This window comes from Taudactylus pleione, unplaced genomic scaffold (assembly GCF_031769625.1).
Source record: "Taudactylus pleione unplaced genomic scaffold, aTauple2 ptg000262l, whole genome shotgun sequence".
Lineage (NCBI taxonomy): Eukaryota > Metazoa > Chordata > Amphibia > Anura > Myobatrachidae > Taudactylus > Taudactylus pleione.
The window spans coordinates 1,624,875-1,646,263 of NW_028284664.1; the positions used below are offsets into that span (position 1 = coordinate 1,624,875).

The window sequence follows — 21,389 nt, forward strand, 5'->3', positions numbered from 1 at the left end:
TGTAGCAGCACATTCTCCCCTCATCCTCCTGTAGCAGCACATTCTCCCCTCTTTCCCCTGTAGCAGCACATTCTCCCCTCATCCTCCTGTAGAAACACTTTCTCCCCTCTTCCACCTGTAGCAGCACATTCTCCCTTCATCCTCCTGTAGAGACACATTCCACCATCTTCCCGCTGTAGAAACACATTCTCCCTTTTCCCCCTGTAGCAGCACATTATCCCCTCATCCTCCTGTAGAAACACTTTCTCCCCTCTTCCCCCTGTAGCAGCACATTCTCCCCTCATCCTCCTGTAGAAACACTTTCTCCCCTCTTCCCCCTGTAGCAGCACATTCTCCCCTATTCCCCTTGTAAAAACACATTCCCCCATCTTACCCCTGTAGCAGCACATTCTCCCCTCATCCTCCTGTAGCATCACATTCTCCCCTCATCCTCCTGTAGCAGCACACTCTCCCCTCTTCCCCTTGTAGAAACACAGTCCCCCATCTTCCCCCTGTAGCAGCACATTCTCCCCTCATCCTCCTGTAGAAACACTTTCTCCCCTATTCCCCTTGTAAGACAGTCTTCCCTCCCCCCTGTAGAAACACATTCCCCCATCTTCCCACTGTAGAAACTAGGGATGTGCAGGCTCGGATAGGTTCGAGTTTGCACGTGGAGTCCGGATTTTTCCCTCCAAAAAAACGGAACTCAGAACGAGGCAAAACGTCATCTTACATGGACGAACATCATCATTCCTGGACTTTTGTCCAGGAATGATGATGCTCGTCCATGTAAGATGACGTTTTGCCTCGTTCTGAGTTCCGTTTTTTTGGAGGGAAAAATCCGAACTCCACGTGCAAACTCGAACCTATCCGAGCCTGCACATCCCTAGTAGAAACACATTCCTCCCTCTTCCCCCTGTAGCAGCACATTCTCCCCTCATCCTCCTGTAGAAACACATTCTCCCCTCTTCCCCCTGTAAGACAGTCTTCCCTTCCCCCCTGTAGAAACACATTCTCCTCTCTTCCCCCTTTAGAAACACATTCCTCCCTCTTCCCCTTGTAGAAACTGTCCCCCATCTTCCCACTGTAGAAACACATTCTCCCCTCATCCTCCTGTAGCAGCACATTCTCCCCTCATCCTCCTGTAGCAGCACATTCTCCCCTCATCCTCCTGTAGCAGCACATTCTCCCCTCATCCTCCTGTAGCAGCACATTCTCCCCTCTTTCCCCTGTAGCAGCACATTCTCCCCTCATCCTCCTGTAGAAACACTTTCTCCCCTCTTCCCCCTGTAGCAGCACATTCTCCCTTCATCCTCCTGTAGAGACACATTCCACCATCTTCCCGCTGTAGAAACACATTCTCCCTCTTCCCCCTGTAGCAGCACATTCTCCCCTCATCCTCCTGTAGAAACACTTTCTCCCCTCTTCCCCCTGTAGCAGCACATTCTCCCCTCATCCTCCTGTAGAAACACTTTCTCCCTTCTTCCCCCTGTAGCAGCACATTCTCCCCTCTTCCCCTTGTAGAAACACAGTCCCCCATCTTCCCCCTCTAGCAGCACATTCTCCCCTCATTCTCCTGTAGCAGCACATTCTCCCCTCATCCTCCTGTAGCAGCACATTCTCCCCTCATCCTCCTGTAGCAGCACATTCTCCCCTCTTTCCCCTCTAGCAGCACATTCTCCCCTCATCCTCCTGTAGCAGCACATTCTCCCCTCATCCTCCTGCAGCAGCACATTCTCCCTTCATCCTCCTGTAGAAACATATTCTCCCCTCTTCCCCCTGTAGCAGCACATTCTCCCCTCATCCTCCTGTAGCAGCACATTCTCCCCTCTTCCCCCTGTATCAGCACATTCTCTGTTTTTCCCCCAGTATCAGCACATTCTCTCCTTATCCTCCTGTAGAAACACTTAGTCCCCTCTTCCCCCTGTAGAAACACATTCTCCCTTCTTCCTCCCGTAGCGCACATTCTCCCCTATTCCCCCTGTAGAAACACATTCTCCCTTCTTCCTCCCGTAGCGCATTCTCCCCTCTTCCCCCTGTAGAAACACATTCTCCCTTCTTCCTCCCGTAGCGCACATTCTACCCTCTTCCCCCTGTAAAACCACAATCTGCCCTCTTTTTCCTGTATCAGCACTTACCCCCTCTTCCCCCTGTAGAAACACATTCCCCATCTTCCCTCTCCCCTCTTCCCCTTGTAGAAACAGTCCCCCGTCTTCCCGCTGTAAAAACACATTCTCCCCTCATCCTCCTGTAGGAGCACATTCTCCCCTCATCCTCCTGTAGCAGCACATTCTCCCCTCATCCTCCGGTAGCAGCACATTCTCCCCTCTTTCGCCTGTAGCAGCACATTCTCCCCTCATCCTCCTGTAGAAACACTTTCTCCCCTCTTCCCCCTGTAGCAGCACATTCTCCCTTCATCCTCCTGTAGAGACACATTCCACCATCTTCCCGCTGTAGAAACACATTCTCCCTCTTCCCCCTGTAGCAGCACATTCTCCCCTCATCCTCCTGTAGAAACACTTTCTCCCCTCTTCCCCCTGTAGCAGCACATTCTCCCCTCATCCTCCTGTAGAAACACTTTCTCCCCTCTTCCTCCTGTAGCAGCACATTCTCCCCTCTCCCCCTTGTAGAAACACAGTCCCCCATCTTACCCCTGTAGCAGCACATTCTCCCCTCATCCTCCTGTAGCAGCACACTCTCCCCTCTTCCCCTTGTAGAAACACAGTCCCCCATCTTCCCCCTGTAGCAGCACATTCTCCCCTCATCCTCCCGTAGAAACACTTTCTCCCCTATTCCCCTTGTAAGACAGTCTTCCCTCCCCCCCTGTAGAAACACATTCCCCCATCTTCCCGCTGTAGAAACACATTCCTCCCTCTTCCCCCAGTAGCAACACATTCTCCTCTCTTCCCCCTTTAGAAACACATTCCTCCCTCTTCCCCTTGTAGAAACAGTCCCCCATCTTCCCGCTGTGGAAACACATTCTCCCCTCATCCTCCTGTAGCAGCACATTCTCCCCTCATCCTCCAGTAGCAGCACATTCTCCCCTCATCCTCCTGTAGCAGCACATTCTCCCCTCATCCTCCTGTAGCAGCACATTCTCCCCTCTTTCCCCTGTAGCAGCACATTCTCCCCTCATCTTCCTGTAGAAACACTTTCTCCCCTCTTCCAACTGTAGCAGCACATTCTCCCTTCATCATCCTGTAGAGACACATTCCACCATCTTCCCGCTGTAGAAACACATTCTCCCTCTTCCCCTTGTAGCAGCACATTCTCCCCTCATCCTCCTGTAGAAACACTTTCTCCCCTCTTCCCCCTGTAGCAGCACATTCTCCCCTCTTCCCCTTGTAGAAACACAGTCCCCCATCTTCCCCCTGTAGCAGCACATTCTCCCCTCCTCCCCCTTTAGAAACACATTCCCCATCTTCCCCCTGTATCAGCACATTCTCCCCTCATCCTCCTGTAGCAGCACATTCTCCTCTCATCCTCCTGTAGCAGCACATTCTCCCCTCATCCTCCTGTAGCAGCACATTCTCCCCTCATCCTCCTGTAGCAGCACATTCTCCCTTCATCCTCCTGTAGAAACATATTCTCCCCTCATCCCCCTGTAGCAGCACATTCTCCCCTCATCCTCCTGTAGAAGCACATTCTCCCCTCTTCCCCTTGTATCAGCACATTCTCTGTTCTTCCCCCTGTATCAGGACATTCTCTCCTTATCCTCCTGTAGAAACACTTAGTCCCCTCTTCCCCCTGTAGAAACACATTCTCCCTTCTTCCTCCCGTAGCGCACATTCTCCCCTATTCCCCCTGTAGAAACACATTCTCCCTTCTTCCTCCCGTAGTGCACATTCTCCCCTCTTCCCCCTGTAGAAACACATTCTCCCTTCTTCCTCCCGTAGCACACATTCTACCCTCTTCCCCCTGAAAAACCACAATCTGCCCTCTTTTTCCTGTATCAGCACATCCCCCCTCTTCCCCCTGTAGAAACACATTCCCCATCTTCCCTCTCCCCTCTTCCCCTTGTAGAAACAGTCCCCCATCTTCCCGCTGTAGAAACACATTCTCCCCTCATCCTCCTGTAGCAGCACATTCTCCCGTCATCCTCCTGTAGCAGCACATTCTCCCCTCATCCTCCTGTAGCAGCACATTCTCCCCTCATCCTCCTGTAGCAGCACATTCTCCCCTCATCCTCCTGTAGCAGCACATTCTCCCCTTTTTCCCCTGTAGCAGCACATTCTCCCCTCATCCTCCTGTAGAAACACTTTCTCCCCTCTTCCACCTCTAGCAGCACATTCTCCCTTCATCCTCCTGTAGAGACACATTCCACCATCTTCCCGCTGTAGATACGCATTCTCCCTCTTCCCCCTGTAACAGCACATTCTCCCCTCATCCTCCTGTAGAAACACTTTCTCCCCTCTTCCCCCTGTAGCAGCACATTCTCCCCTCATCCTCCTGTAGAAACACTTTCTCCCCTCTTCCCCCTGTAGCAGCACATTCTCCCCTATTCCCCTTGAAGAAACACAGTCCCCCATCTTACCCCTGTAGCAGCACATTCTCCCCTCATCCTCCTGTAGCAGCACATTCTCCCCTCATCCTCCTGTAGCAGCACACTCTCCCCTCTTCCCCTTGTAGAAACACAGTCCCCCATCTTCCCCCTGTAGCAGCACATTCTCCCCTCATCCTCATGTAGAAACACTTTCACCCCTATTCCCCTTGTAAGACAGTCTTCCCTCCCCCCCTGTAGAAACACATTCCCCCATCTTCCCACTGTAGAAACACATTCCTCCCTCTTTCCCCTGTAGCAGCACATTCTCCCCTCTTCCCCCTGTAAGACAGTCTTCCCTTCCCCCCCTGTAGAAACACATTCTCCTCTCTTCCCCCTTTAGAAACACATTCCTCCCTCTTCCCCTTGTAGAAACAGTCCCCCATCTTCCCGCTGTAGAAACACATTCTCCCCTCATCCTCCTGTAGCAGCACATTCTCCCCTCATCCTCCTGTAGCAGCACATTCTCCCCTCATCCTCCTGTAGCAGCACATTCTCCCCTCTTTCCCCTGTAGCAGCACATTCTCCCCTCATCCTCCTGTAGAAACACTTTCTCCCCTCTTCCCCCTGTGGCAGCACATTCTCCCTTCATCCTCCTGTAGAGACACATTCCACCATCTTCCCGCTGTAGAAACACATTCTCCCTCTTCCCCCTGTAGCAGCACATTCTCCCCTCATCCTCCTGTAGAAACACTTTCTCCCCTCTTCCCCCTGTAGCAGCACATTCTCCCCTCATCCTCCTGTAGAAACACGTTCTCCCTTCTTCCCCCTGTAGCAGCACATTCTCCCCTCTTCCCCTTGTAGAAGCACAGTCCCCCATCTTCGCCCTGTAGCAGCACATTCTCCCCTCATCCTCCTGTAGCAGCACATTCTCCCCTCATCCTCCTGTAGCAGCACATTCTCCCCTCATCCTCCTGTAGCAGCACATTCTCCCCTCATCCTCCTGTAGCAGCACATTCTCCCCTCATTCCCCTGTAGCAGCACATTCTCCCCTCATCCTCCTGTAGAAACACTTTCTCCCCTCTTCCCCCTGTAGCAGCACATTCTCCCTTCATCCTCCTGTAGAGACACATTCCACCATCTTCCCGCTGTAGAAACACATTCTCCTTCTTCCCCCTGTAGCAGCACATTCTCCCCTCATCCTCCTGTAGAAACACTTTCTCCCCTCTTCCCCCTGTAGCAGCACATTCTCCCCTCTTCCCCTTGTAGAAACACAGTCCCCCGTCTTCCCCCTGTAGCAGCACATTCTCCCCTCATCCTCCTGTAGCAGCACATTCTCCCCTCATCCTCCTGTAGCAGCACACTCTCCCCTCTTCCCCTTGTAGAAACACAGTCCCCCATCTTCCCCCTGTAGCAGCACATTCTCCCCTCATCCTCCTGTAGAAACACTTTCTCCCCTATTCCCCTTGTAAGACAGACTTCCCTCCCCACCTGTAGAAACACATTCCCCCATCTTCCCGCTGTAGAAACGCATTCCTCCCTCTTCCCCCAGTAGCAGCACATTCTCCCCTCCTCCCCCTTTAGAAACACATTCCCCATCTTCCCCCTGTATCAGCACATTCTCCCCTCATCCTCCTGTAGCAGCACATTCTCCCCTCATCCTCCTGTAGCAGCACATTCTCCCCTCATCCTCCTGTAGCAGCATATTCTCCCCTCATCCTCCTGTAGCAGCACATTCTCCCCTCCTCCTCCTGTAGCAGCACATTCTCCCTTCATCCTCATGTAGAAACATATTCTCCCCTCATCCCCCTGTAGCAGCACATTCTCCCCTCATCCTCCTGTAGAAGCACATTCTCCCCTCTTCCCCTTGTATCAGCACATTCTCTGTTCTTCCCCTTGTAGCAGCACATTCTCCCCTCATCCTCCTGTAGCAGCACACTCTCCCCTCTTCCCCTTGTAGAAACACAGTCCCCCATCTTCCCCCTGTAGCAGCACATTCTCCCCTCATCCTCCTGTAGAAACACTTTCTCCCCTCTTCCCCCTGTAGCAGCACATTCTCCCCTCTTCCCCTTGTAGAAACACAGTCCCCCGTCTTCCCCCTGTAGCAGCACATTCTCCCCTCATCCTCCTGTAGCAGCACATTCTCCCCTCATCCTCCTGTAGCAGCACACTCTCCCCTCTTCCCCTTGTAGAAACACAGTCCCCCATCTTCCCCCTGTAGCAGCACATTCTCCCCTCATCCTCCTGTAGAAACTCTTTCTCCCCTATTCCCCTTGTAAGACAGACTTCCCTCCCCCCCCTGTAGAAACACATTCCCCCATCTTCCCGCTGTAGAAACGCATTCCTCCCTCTTCCCCCAGTAGCAGCACATTCTCCCCTCCTCCCCCTTTAGAAACACATTCCCCATCTTCCCCCTGTATCAGCACATTCTCCCCTCATCCTCCTGTAGCAGCACATTCTCCCCTCATCCTCCTGTAGCAGCACATTCTCCCCTCATCCTCCTGTAGCAGCATATTCTCCCCTCATCCTCCTGTAGCAGCACATTCTCCCCTCCTCCTCCTGTAGCAGCACATTCTCCCTTCATCCTCATGTAGAAACATATTCTCCCCTCATCCCCCTGTAGCAGCACATTCTCCCCTCATCCTCCTGTAGAAGCACATTCTCCCCTCTTCCCCTTGTATCAGCACATTCTCTGTTCTTCCCCCTGTATCAACACATTCTCTCCTTTTCCTCCTGTAGCAGCACATTCTCCCCTCATCCTCCTGTAGCAGCACACTCTCCCCTCTTCCCCTTGTAGAAACACAGTCCCCCATCTTCCCCCTGTAGCAGCACATTCTCCCCTCAACCTCCTGTAGAAACACTTTCTCCCCTATTCCCCTTGTAAGACAGACTTCCCTCCCCCCCTGTAGAAACACATTCCCCCATCTTCCCGCTGTAGAAACGCATTCCTCCCTCTTCCCCCAGTAGCAGCACATTCTCCCCTCCTCCCCCTTTAGAAACACATTCCCCATCTTCCCCCTGTATCAGCACATTCTCCCCTCATCCTCCTGTAGCAGCACATTCTCCCCTCATCCTCCTGTAGCAGCACATTCTCCCCTCATCCTCCTGTAGCAGCACATTCTCCCCTCATCCTCCTGTAGCAGCACATTCTCCCCTCCTCCTCCTGTAGCAGCACATTCTCCCTTCATCCTCATGTAGAAACATATTCTCCCCTCATCCCCCTGTAGCAACACATTCTCCCCTCATCCTCCTGTAGAAACACTTTCTCCCCTCTTCCCCCTGTAGCAGCACATTCTCCCTTCATCCTCCTGTAGAGACACATTCCACCATCTTCCCGCTGTAGAAACACATTCTCCCTCTTCCCCCTGTAGCAGCACATTCTCCCCTCATCCTCCTGTAGAAACACTTTCTCCCCTCTTCCCCCTGTAGCAGCACATTCTCCCCTCATCCTCCTGTAGAAATACTTTCTCCCCTCTTCCCCCTGTAGCAGCACATTCTCCCCTCTCCCCCTTGTAGAAACACAGTCCCCCATCTTACCCCTGTAGCAGCACATTCTCCCCTCATCCTCCTGTAGCAGCACACTCTCCCCTCTTCCCCTTGTAGAAACACAGTCCCCCATCTTCCCCCTGTAGCAGCACATTCTCCCCTCATCCTCCCGTAGAAACACTTTCTCCCCTATTCCCCTTGTAAGACAGTCTTCCCTCCCCCCCTGTAGAAACACATTTCCCCATCTTCCCGCTGTAGAAACACATTCCTCCCTCTTCCCCCAGTAGCAACACATTCTCCTCTCTTCCCCCTTTAGAAACACATTCCTCCCTCTTCCCCTTGTAGAAACAGTCCCCCATCTTCCCGCTGTGGAAACACATTCTCCCCTCATCCTCCTGTAGCAGCACATTCTCCCCTCATCCTCCTGTAGCAGCACATTCTCCCCTCATCCTCCTGTAGCAGCACATTCTCCCCTCTTTCCCCTGTAGCAGCACATTCTCCACTCATCTTCCTGTAGAAACACTTTCTCCCCTCTTCCCACTGTAGCAGCACATTCTCCCTTCATCCTCCTGTAGAGACACATTCCACCATCTTCCCGCTGTAGAAACACATTCTCCCTCTTCCCCTTGTAGCAGCACATTCTCCCCTCATCCTCCTGTAGAAACACTTTCTCCCCTCTTCCCCCTGTAGCAGCACATTCTCCCCTCTTCCCCTTGTAGAAACACAGTCCCCCATCTTCCCCCTGTAGCAGCACATTCTCCCCTCATCCTCCTGAAGCAGCACATTCTCCCCTCATCCTCCTGTAGCAGCACACTCTCCCCTCTTCCCCTTGTAGAAACACAGTCCCCCATCTTCCCCCTGTAGCAGCACATTCTCCCCTCATCCTCCTGTAGAAACACTTTCTCCCCTATTCCCCTTGTAAGACAGACTTCCCTCCCCCCCTGTAGAAACACATTCCCCCATCTTCCCGCTGTAGAAACACATTCCTCCCTCTTCCCCCAGTAGCAGCACATTCTCCCCTCCTCCCCCTTTAGAAACACATTCCCCATCTTCCCCCTGTATCAGCACATTCTCCCCTCATCCTCCTGTAGCAGCACATTCTCCCCTCATCCTCCTGTAGCAGCACATTCTCCCCTCATCCTCCTGTAGCAGCACATTCTCCCCTCATCCTCCTGTAGCAGCACATTCTCCCTTCATCCTCCTGTAGAAACATATTCTCCCCTCATCCCCCTGTAGCAGCACATTCTCCCCTCATCCTCCTGTAGAAGCACATTCTCCCCTCTTCCCCTTGTATCAGCACATTCTCTGTTCTTCCCCCTGTATCAGCACATTCTCTCCTTATCCTCCTGTAGAAACACTTAGTACCCTCTTCCCCCTGTAGAAACACATTCTCCCTTCTTCCTCCCGTAGCGCACATTCTCCCCTATTCCCCTTGTAGAAACACATTCTCCCTTCTTCCTCCCGTAGTGCACATTCTCCCCTCTTCCGCCTGTAGAAACACATTCTCCCTTCTTCCTCCCGTAGCACACATTCTACCCTCTTCCCCCTGAAAAACCACAATCTGCCCTCTTTTTCCTGTATCAGCACATCCCCCCTCTTCCCCCTGTAGAAACACATTCCCCATCTTCCCTCTCCCCTCTTACCCTTGTAGAAACAGTCCCCCATCTTCCAGCTGTAGAAACACATTCTCCCCTCATCCTCCTGTAGCAGCACATTCTCCCGTCATCCTCCTGTAGCAGCACATTCTCCCCTCATCCTCCTGTAGCAGCACATTCTCCCCTCATCCTCCTGTAGCAGCACATTCTCCCCTCATCCCCCTGTAGCAGCACATTCTCCCCTTTTTCCCCTGTAGCAGCACATTCTCCCCTCATCCTCCTGTAGAAACACTTTCTCCCCTCTTCCACCTGTAGCAGCACATTCTCCCTTCATCCTCCTGTAGAGACACATTCCACCATCTTCCCGCTGTAGCAGCACATTCTCCCCTCATCCTCCTGTAGAAACACTTTCTCCCCTCTTCCCCCTGTAGCAGCACATTCTCCCCTATTCCCCTTGTAGAAACACAGTCCCCCATCTTACCCCTGTAGCAGCACATTCTCCCCTCATCCTCCTGTAGCAGCACATTCTCCCCTCATCCTCCTGTAGCAGCACACTCTCCCCTCTTCCCCTTGTAGAAACACAGTCCCCCATCTTCCCCCTGTAGCAGCACATTCTCCCCTCATCCTCATGTAGAAACACTTTCTCCCCTATTCCCCTTGTAAGACAGTCTTCCCTCCCCCCCTGTAGAAACACATTCCCCCATCTTCCCACTGTAGAAACACATTCCTCCCTCTTCCCCCTGTAGCAGCACATTCTCCCCTCATCCTCCTGTAGAAACACATTCTCCCCTCTTCCCCCTGTAAGACAGTCTTCCCTTCCCCCCCTGTAGAAACACATTCTCCTCTCTTCCCCCTTTAGAAACACATTCCTCCCTCTTCCCCTTGTAGAAACAGTCGCCCATCTTCCCGCTGTAGAAACACATTCTCCCCTCATCCTCCTGTAGCAGCACATTCTCCCCTCATCCTCCTGTAGCAGCACTTTCTCCCCTCATCCTCCTGTAGCAGCACATTCTCCCCTCATCCTCCTGTAGCAGCACATTCTCCCCTCTTTCCCCTGTAGCAGCACATTCTCCCCTCATCCTCCTGTAGAAACACTTTCTCCCCTCTTCCCCCTGTAGCAGCACATTCTCCCTTCATCCTCCTGTAGAGACACATTCCACCATCTTCCCGCTGTAGAAACACATTCTCCCTCTTCCCCCTGTAGCAGCACATTCTCCCCTCATCCTCCTGTAGAAACACTTTCTCCCCTCTTCCCCCTGTAGCAGCACATTCTCCCCTCATCCTCCTGTAGAAACACTTTCTTCCTTCTTCCTCCTGTAGCAGCACATTCTCCCCTCTTCCCCTTGTAGAAACACAGTCCCCCATCTTCCCCCTGTAGCAGCACATTCTCCCCTCATCCTCCTGTAGCAGCACATTCTCCCCTCATCCTCCTGTAGCAGCACATTCTCCCCTCATCCTCCTGTAGCAGCACATTCTCCCCTCATCCTCCTGTAGCAGCACATTCTCCCCTCTTTCCCCTGTAGCAGCACATTCTCCCCTCATCCTCCTGTAGAAACACTTTCTCCCCTCTTCCCCCTGTTGCAGCACATTCTCCCCTCATCCTCCTGTAGAGACACATTCCACCATCTTCCCGCTGTAGAAACACATTCTCCTTCTTCCCCCTGTAGCAGCACATTCTCCCCTCATCCTCCTGTAGAAACACTTTCTCCCCTCTTCCCCCTGTAGCAGCACATTCTCCCCTCTTCCCCTTGTAGAAACACAGTCCCCCGTCTTCCCCCTTTAGCAGCACATTCTCCCCTCATCCTCCTGTAGAAACACTTTCTCCCCTCTTCCCCCTGTAGCAGCACATTCTCCCCTCATCCTCCTGTAGCAGCACACTCTCCCCTCTTCCCCTTGTAGAAACACAGTCCCCCATCTTCCCCCTGTAGCAGCACATTCTCCCCTCATCCTCCTGTAGAAACACTTTCTCCCCTATTCCCCTTGTAAGACAGACTTCCCTCCCCCCCTGTAGAAACACATTCCCCCATCTTCCCGCTGTAGAAACGCATTCCTCCCTCTTCCCCCAGTAGCAGCACATTCTCCCCTCCTCCCCCTTTAGAAACACATTCCCCATCTTCCCCCTGTATCAGCACATTCTCCCCTCATCCTCCTGTAGCAGCACATTCTCCCCTCATCCTCCTGTAGCAGCACATTCTCCCCTCATCCTCCTGTAGCAGCACATTCTCCCCTCATCCTCCTGTAGCAGCACATTCTCCCCTCATCCTCCTGTAGCAGCACATTCTCCCCTCCTCCTCCTGTAGCAGCACATTCTCCCTTCATCCTCATGTAGAAACATATTCTCCCCTCATCCCCCTGTAGCAGCACATTCTCCCCTCATCCTCCTGTAGAAGCACATTCTCCCCTCTTCCCCTTGTATCAGCACATTCTCTGTTCTTCCCCCTGTATCAGCACATTCTCTCCTTATCCTCCTGTAGAAACACTTAGTCCCCTCTTCCCCCTGTAGCAGCACATTCTCCCCTCATCCTCCTGTAGAAACACTTTCTCCCCTCTTCCCCCTGTAAGACAGTCTTCCCTTCCCCCCTGTAGAAACACATTCTCCTCTCTTCCCCCTTTAGAAACACATTCCTCCCTCTTCCCCTTGTAGAAACAGTCCCCCATCTTCCCGCTGTAGAAACACATTATCCCCTCATCCTCCTGTAGCAGCACATTCTCCCCTCATCCTCCTGTAGCAGCACATTCTCCCCTCATCCTCCTGTAGCAGCACATTCTCCCCTCATCCTCCTGTAGCAGCACATTCTCCCCTCATCCTCCTGTAGCAGCACATTCTCCCCTCTTTCCCCTGTAGCAGCACATTCTCCCCTCATCCTCCTGTAGAAACACTTTCTCCCCTCTTCCCCCTGTAGCAGCACATTCTCCCTTCATCCTCCTGTAGAGACACATTCCACCATCTTCCCGCTGTAGAAACACATTCTCCCTCTTCCCCCTGTAGCAGCACATTCTCCCCTCATCCTCTGGTAGAAACACTTTCTCCCCTCTTCCCCCTGTAGCAGCACATTCTCCCCTCATCCTCCTGTAGAAACACTTTCTCCCCTCTTCCCCCTGTAGCAGCACATTCTCCCCTCATCCTCCTGTAGAAACACATTCTCCCCTCTTCCCCCTGTTAGACAGTCTTCCCTTTTCCCCTTGTAGAAACACATTCTCCTCTCTTCCCCCTGTAGAAACACATTCCTCCCTCATCCCCCTGTAGAAACACATTCCTCCCTCTTCCCCCTGCAGCAGCACATTCTCCCCTCATCCTCCTGTAGAAACTCATTCTCCCCTCTTCCCCCTGTAAGACAGTCTCCCCCCCTGTAGAAACACATTCTCCCCTCTTCCCCCTGTAAGACAATCTCCCCCCCCCTGTAGAAACACATTCTCCCCTCTTCCCCCTGTAAGATAGTCTCCCCCCCCTGACATTCTCCTCTCTTCCCACTGTAGAAACATATTCTGCCCTCTTCCCACTGTAGCAGCACATTCCCCAATCTCCTCGCTGTAGCAGCACATTCTCCCCTCATCCTCCTGTAGTAACACATTCCCCCATCTTCCTGCTGTAGAAACACATTCCTCCCTCTTCCCCCTGTAGCAGCACATTCCCCAATCTCCTCGCTGTAGCAGCACATTCCCCAATCTCCTCGCTGTAGCAGCACATTCTCCCTTCATCCTCCTGTAGAAACACATTCTCCCCTCTTCCCCCTGTAAGACAGTCTCCCCCCCTGTAGAAACACATTCTCCCCTCTTCCCCCTGTAAGATAGTCTCCCCCCCCACTGTAGAAACATATTCTGCCCTCTTCCCCCTGTAGCAGCACATTCCCCAATCTCCTCGCTGTAGCAGCACATTCTCCCCTCTACCGTGATAGCACATTTTCCTCTCTCCTCCTGCAGTAAAACATATTATGGATGGCCATTGACCATCAATGGTTAGCAACCATCAATTACTTGCCACTGATAGTGGAAATCTAATGGGTTTTTTTTCTATGCCCCCTGGTTGTAGCACACAGACTCCCCTTCCCTTATTGGCCTGCAGTCACACAGAACAGGAATGGCACCACTGAAGAAGACCGTCATTGGTTAAACCTCCAATGGCCACCCCTTACACATCTCCCCATATAGTAACACATTCTCGCGGCTCTAACTTGCTCTTCAAAGTAGCTGCTGTTACTTTCTGGCAAAACTAAGCTCTGCAGCAGTAAAAAGATTGTCTGCTAACCAAAGTAAGGCTCATGTATCCTAACTCACTGCCAGACTGACCTCTCTGACCAATGCTGGGTCTCTCTGTGGCATTTCTTTGCCCCATCCCATCTCCACAGTTGCAAGTGGATGAATGTGTCAGATTTGAGCACATCTGCATAGACACTTACGTGTGCAGCCATTTACTAGGAATGTGCAGAACCAATTTGCCTATATATTATGCATCTCAATACAATGAGGCTGATGCTCAACCTAAATACAGTGAGCCTGAGCATCAGCCCCATTGTTTGATATGCAAAATGTGGACTGAACCACAGCAACCAATCAGAAATGAGCTTCTGTGTAGTGGAAGTTTGACATGAAGATGTCTAATATGTTCTGATTTAGTGCAAATTTGCACATAAAATAAATGTGTCCAGCCAGGGCTCCTACAACTCGTCAAAACACTGGAACTTCTGAAACTTTGCTCCATAAAGTTTTAAAATGTACACTAGGCCTGATTCAGCAGTGGTTGCAATAGCATGTTGGTTGTAATTTGGCCAATGTTTTGCGAATGAGCATGCAGTGCAGTAGCAATGCACACAAGCAGGCGAATGTTTGCGGTCCTGCAGAAACATCAAAACAGCAGCACAGTGATGATTAACAGCCAGGCAGCGTTTGGGGGAGGTAACTGGGGGGTGGTCAGCTGATGCAGGCGTGACAGACCGCCAACTGTAGGGTGTGCATAAATTAGCCTTTACGATCCTTCACGCAGCAGGCCAGCTCTCAGCATATTACCGGCGTGCCACTGCATTTGAGACTTACCGAGAAGCTCCTGCGCCAGCCAATCCGCGACTATGTTACTGATTTTCTCGCTATTTGCCGACATCAAACGGACATGTGAAGGGACTGGATGACGTTCTTATCTACTGGGGAACCGGTGATTATTAGCATATTATCGCAGAAGCGTTCTTTGAAAGAATGCAGTTACGATTGTGTTAACAACCACTGCTGAATCAGGCCTCCTGTGCGCTAAACCAACCTAAATATATGGAGGCAGCTCACATTAACTTTCAGGTCCGTTTCTTAATGCAAATTAATACAGTAAAGATATTTTCTCCTTTTAGGGTGGAAAAATCCCCATCAGGTGGACAGCTCCAGAAGCGATAGCCTACCGAAAGTTTTCTTCTGCAAGTGATGCCTGGAGCTATGGGATTGTTATGTGGGAAGTGATGTCATATGGAGAGAGACCATATTGGGAAATGTCTAATCAAGATGTAAGTAGACATGTCATGTGTGTTATTTATAGTCATTGCCTGTTTCAATTTATTTTACATTCTATGGGACGTATTTAATGCCTCACAGGGGGAAATGATTCTCCCAAGTATAAAAAATAGTCCCTTTCCCCCATATCAATTGTATGTTTTTTTGCTTTTGAAAAGTTCCTGTCATTCATTTTGTTCGATGGTGTAATCATTCGTTGTCATTCGTATTATTGATTTGAGCAGCTGCCATTTTCTGTTTGTTGTTATGAGATGCATGAAGGAGCCAGCATTAGTAGGACATGCTGGTTCTAGTAGTGCTAGTTGGAGTTCCCAGGGGTGACTCCCAGGTAAGCTGGCTCTCAATTTGGATGCATTTATGTATGTGCCTTTATCAATTGATAAAATATACATGTGCCTTTATCATGGGGCCTAATAATTGGTAAATATATTACCTTTGGGGTGAGCATTTGGACGTAGGGCTCCCGGGGCTTCTCTGGCTGGGCCTCCTCAGGGCATCACCACTTAATATACATAGTCACTTTTCATATCACCTTTTATGTTTGTTTTTTATTCATGTAATTTTTTCACATATACTTTAACCCTTTTTCAACACTTATTAATTAGTCTTACACATCTATACTTTACACTTCACTGTCACCCTTCTTCCTTTTTTCATGTGATGCCCTGAAGGGGGTCCTGGGCTGGACATTTTTTGGGGTGCCCTGCGTCCCGGACGTGAACCCATTAGTGTTAGGGACTGCAAGTAACAGAGAAGCCGTGATGTGGCCTAGCAGCTTCCCATGGATTTGCAAATGCATGCAGCTAATATCTCTGAATTTCTATCAGCACAGACGGTGTAATAGTTAGCGTTACTGCCTCACAGCAATGAGGTCATGGGTTCAATTCCCACCATGGCCCTAACTGTGTGGAATTTGTATATTCTCCCTGTGCTTGCGTGGGTTTTCTCCGGGTACTCCGGTTTCCTCCCACACTCCAAAAATATACTGGTAGGTTAATTGGCTCGCCTCAAAATTTACCATAAGTGTGTATGTGTGTGTGCATGTGGTAGGGAATATAGATTGTAAGCTCCACTGGGGCAGGGACAGATGTGAATGGCCAAATATTCTCTCTGTAAAGCGCTGCGGAATATGTGTGCGCTATATAAATAACTGGTAATAAATAAATAAATAAATATAGTCTTCATGTATTGTTGCAGGTACAATTCAGTGTGCTGAGGAACAATAGGGGGTTAACCCCCCCCCCTTTTTTTCTACTAAATTTCAATAGTATAACACACATCACAGAGCCACATACCATTTCCATTGTAGAAGAAGTAATAGTTTATTAAATTAAGTATGTCACTCCTGTAATAGTTCATCTTTAAGAGCACACCAAGTTGTAGTATCTACAGTACTTTGCTAGGCAATTACTTACTATACAATGTAGCATACCTGCCTACTTTTGAAAACTAGTTTCAGGGAGATTGTAGTTGGTAGGAGAAAGCGCCGTTGAGGGGGCGTGTGATGCTTCCCCCAAAGTGCATATCTAGCTCTACCTATGGGTGTATTTATTGCCACTCGGGTGTTTTCTGCAGTGGCAGGGGAAACCTATCGTAGGGGGAGATTTAATAAAGCTCGGAGAGAGATAACATTGTGAGAGATAAAGCACCAGTCAATCATCTCCTAACTGTCATTTTTCAAACACAGACTGTAAAATGACAGTTAGGAGCTGATTGGTTGGTGCTTTATCTCCATCCACTTTATCTCTTTCCAAGCTTTACTAAATCTCTCCCTAAGCGTAACATACTGAGTTAGCAAACGTATAGGGGAAGATCTGCTGCACTCCACTACTAGGGGTTCTTGATAAGGTGCAGCCACTTGGAGATTAATCAGAGTCCTGGGCCCCTTCAAATGGAATATAGGTATAAGGAATACTCTAGAGCACACAAAGACTGGGATGGAAGACTCAAAATACCACAAGTTGCAAATCCCAAATGGTCAATACTATATATATTTTTGTGGCAATCAGAGTTTAATATACAATCAATTCTATGATTATTGTATTAATAAAGGTAAATTTGGAACACTACTTAATGCTGGACCATACTGCTTGATGTGGCACCAGAAAAAGCAGCCTCCAGTTAACAAGGCAGCCCACAACAGCCTGCAAAGTACATAAAATACATCCACTTGGCTACTTAAGGGGGAACACACATTTGTGACACAGCCTCAGTGAACAGCTTACAAAGTACAGTACTTTATAGTTACAGGCTCGGAGACAACCCCAGAGAAGTCACAGGATGTCGCTCCAGTGTCCCATCCCATAGTACTAAGCCCTTTCCCTTGAAGTGAAGGTCCGTCTGACACCCTCGATATGTGCTTCACAGCTCTGACCCGGGTCACTCTGTCAGTGCTGCTATTCCCCTTCTCTACGTGCACAGCAATGCTGCATGCATCTGCATCGTGGGGGCGGAGCCACATGTCAGTATGTTCCCGGTGAGAAGCCCTGGACAATCTCTACTAGTACATCAGCTGGTCCATGGCCGTGTTCCAACCCCATCACATTCACTCGGGGCAGTTGGAAATCCAGAACGTACAGGTGACATCCACAACCCACCCCCATTGCATCTGCACTAGCCCGGGTGCTATCTGGATTCATGACGGGGCAGTGGGGATTCCAGGAGTTTTATGTTACTTCCCGGGGCAGCAGGAGACTCTGTGGTCATCCGGGAGTCTCCCGCAGGATGCGGGAGGGTAGGCAATCTTGCAGTGTGGTGACCTCCATACAATACAGAGAACATTTTAGTGACCACAATATCATATAGAGAGCATTATAGATTAAGCCATACAAAACAACCATCCTAGTCACTCTTATGCAACACAGAGTACATCCCAATGACCGATATATAATACTCAGGGGCGAGATTTCCAAATGCTGGATTTCACCATAAACAATGAGTTCTCAATTCCAAAACTAAAGTACCACCAACAGGTCATGTTTGTAGATGTCTTTAATCATCCGCAGGTGAGTTAATCTACATTGCTGGGTCAGTAATTATCCCTCCTGCTTCCACAGACAAATATTCTCAAAATATGACCTGGTGGGGGTACTTCACGCTTGAGGCCGAGAAACACTGCCACAAAGCAATAAAAAAAAGAACAACCATATAATGAGAAAATAAATTGTACATAAACTGAACAAGGCCTATACAAGGGATGTCCTTCGAATATCAGGCAAATTTTAACCAAGATAGACCATTAGCGTAAGGTCTGTCTCTGCATAACAATTCATATAAATATGGCGATAGCCGCATTGTGTTGTGCAACGATAAACTGCAGTTAATTTCAAAAACAAAACAAAAGAAACATCCCATAATCTCTACTCTCTTCCTCGCCTCTGCTCCTTTAGCTCCATTGGATCAGCCGCTATGGGGCATATTCAATTACCCGCGGGACCTCTCCCGCGAGTAATTGATAGGTGAAAGTCCCGCGGCGCGGGGTAAAGCTATTCAATAGAATAGCTTTTTCCCCGCGTCCAAAAAACAGGACTTCCACGCGAGAACACACTGATTCCGCGAGAACTGCGGAATCAGTGTGTTAATATTGCTCGCGCGAGGCCGAATAGGGCGGCCTCACGCTGATTTTACCTCGCACCTTCATGAGGTGCGAGGTAAAATCAAACAGCGGGGACTCACGCGTGGAATCCCCGCTAATTGAATCCAGTCAAGCTCGTCAATTAGCCGCGGGCTAAACCCCGCGGCTAATTGAATATGCCCCTATGTGTTTAGATTAGGGATGTGCAGGCTCGGTTCTACTCGGTTCCGTTCGGTTTTTTTTACCGAATCTTATTGGCTATCCAAAACTCGTGACAGCTGAAACCCAATAAGATTCGGTAAAAAAAAACGAACGGAACCGAGTAGAACCGAGCCTGCACATCCCTAGTTTAAATGAGATGTAATTTAAACAAACAGAGATAATTGGTATACATACAGTAATAGAGACGAGCTGTATAAATCCTCTGGCCCTAATTCAAATGTGCACACTATTGGAGCCATCACTATGTCTTTTGCCACAGCGCTTCTACATCTTTATGCTAATGCAGTGCCCGATGATCTTCCTAATGAGACGCCTACCGGACGTGGCACTAATCCGCCACTATGCACACAAAGATACACCATCGGACAATGCACCAGCCCTATGGTCGCATAAACCGCCGCTGCTAGTGCAACTGTGGCAAAAGACCCATAATTGTAATGGGAAATGCGATCTGTCTGCAAGTTACTAAAAATAAATTGTGAAAAAATACTGGGGGAAGCCCTGTGATAATAACGCCACCTGGAGGTGGCGTTATCCAGGGTCTCCCCCGGTTACCGGACTCCTGCTCAGCTCAAACAAGCAGAGCCCGGAGCCAGCCCCAGTGGTCTAAACCACACAGCTGATCACTGGTTAAAAAAAATAGTAAAAAAAAAAAATAACTTACCTGACTCCATGAACCGGAGATCGGGGCTCTGGTGATGTCCTCCCTCTGGTCAGCTGGTTTCCCATCCTGCACTGGGACCCGGTCATCAGCTGACTGGGTCCCAGTGCAGGATGGGATGTCAGCTGACTGGAGCCACGGAGGACATCACCAGAGCCAGATCACCGGAGGTAAGTGTAACTAAGAAGTGGGGGGGGGCATGATCGCAGGAGGGCAGGGCTTAGCGGTGGCTGGTAGGCGCATGCGCGGGCACTTGTCACTGTGTTTTTGCGAAAAATACGTGATAAGTGTGCAGAGGGGATTCGCAGGAACAGAACTTTATCGCAAGCTCTGTCCCTGCAAGGGATTTTAAGTAAATCCCTGTGATATTAGCTGAATTCACAATGCGAACTCAGTCGGTAATATCACACTACAATTTGCTTTCTAAATGCGGATTTTAGTAAATTGAGCCCTAATTCTCTCACTAGGGGCAGATGCATTAAGTTCTGGAAAGTGATAAAGTGGTGAGCGATAAACTACCAGCCACTCTCCACTTTATTACTTTCCAGACCTTCATACATCAGGCTCTTCCACAACACCAGCTGGTGACTGTCACATAAAAAAAAGACAGCTGCGATCGCACATCGGAACCCATATGGAATCTCTGCTCAGGTGACCAGGAAGAGATGGAAGGAACGGGAAAAAACAGGAGTGGATGGGAAGAACATGGAGGAATGGGAAGAACATGGGGGGGGAGAGAACAGGGGGAGACGGGAAGAACAGAGGTATATGGGAGGAAGACGAGGAAGAACAGGGGAAGATGGGAGGAAAACAGGGTGAGACAGAAGGAAGAAGGAAGAACAAAATGGGAAGATGGGGGGGGAAATATATTATATATATGTATATATATATATATATATATATATATATGTATATAGTTTTGCTGGTCCAAAATAAATCAAGTCCACACACGGCACTACCAATGCAAATTAATGTATTTGGTATAGTTTAGTACATATTTTCAGTACACAGCAAAGTCAGCAACGTTTCAGGATCCCTTCGGACCCCGTCTTCAGGCTGCTGTGTCAATAATAATGTTATTTGCTATTATTATTGACACAGCAGCCTGAGGTCCGAAACGTTGCTGAAAATATGTACTAAACGTTACCAAATACAGTAATTTGCATTGGCAGTGCCGTGTGTGGACTTGATTTATTTGGGACCATAAAATCTACCTGTTTAAATACAAGTCGAGCGCACTGAGCTGCATCATAACAACCGAGTGCCGGATCTATGGAAAATTATATATATATATATATATATATATATATATACATATATATATAGCATCGCAGGGCCACTCACTGCTGGCATGAATTCCTGTCTACAGCAGATCAATCTCGACTCTCGTTCCTCCTAGCGCTGTGCTCACTTGAAGAGCCGCAGCGGGCGCAGCAATTGAGATTAAAAAAAATCCCGAAAATGTACAACACCTATAAACGCTCATTTGTCCGCTAAAGGGGGAAGAATTGGGAGTTTTTAAAGCTTAGGTGGAGCTTCTTCAGAAGCAACCAATTACTGGTATACTCTATACAGTAGTTTTTCAGCATTTCAGAATAACTCCAGCACACCTTCATAATAGGTTAATTTAAGTCCTGAAATTTCACTTGTTTAACTGTGTTCTATCTGTAATTTTATCTATTCCATGGATCTACATTTTGTTGGCTACAGTAAAGTGTGATGTATTAGATTTACCTGATACACTGGCGTTCTTCTGGATTGCTTCTAATGTAGCCTCTGGGAAGACTAATCCACTTCTGCCTGTCAATGATTTTTAATTTGACCTCAAAGGACTAAGAAAATGGCATCTTACATCCATAATAACCACTGCATATAATGAAGCATCTGTAAGACATGAGAGTA

At 49.4% G+C, this 21,389-nt stretch overlaps 1 protein-coding gene across 2 annotated transcripts in view; it reads left to right on the forward strand.

The window, feature by feature from the left end:
• The window catches only part of EPHA6 (EPH receptor A6), an 888,766-nt gene that overhangs the window by 847,657 nt on the left and 19,720 nt on the right, over nucleotides 1-21,389 (forward strand). For both annotated transcript variants that reach the window (XM_088481055.1, XM_088481056.1), the window contains exon 14: nucleotides 14,874-15,023. In XM_088481055.1, coding sequence (XP_088337181.1) covers nucleotides 14,874-15,023 — 150 coding nt within the window. The remainder of the gene's footprint in view (nucleotides 1-14,873; nucleotides 15,024-21,389) is intronic.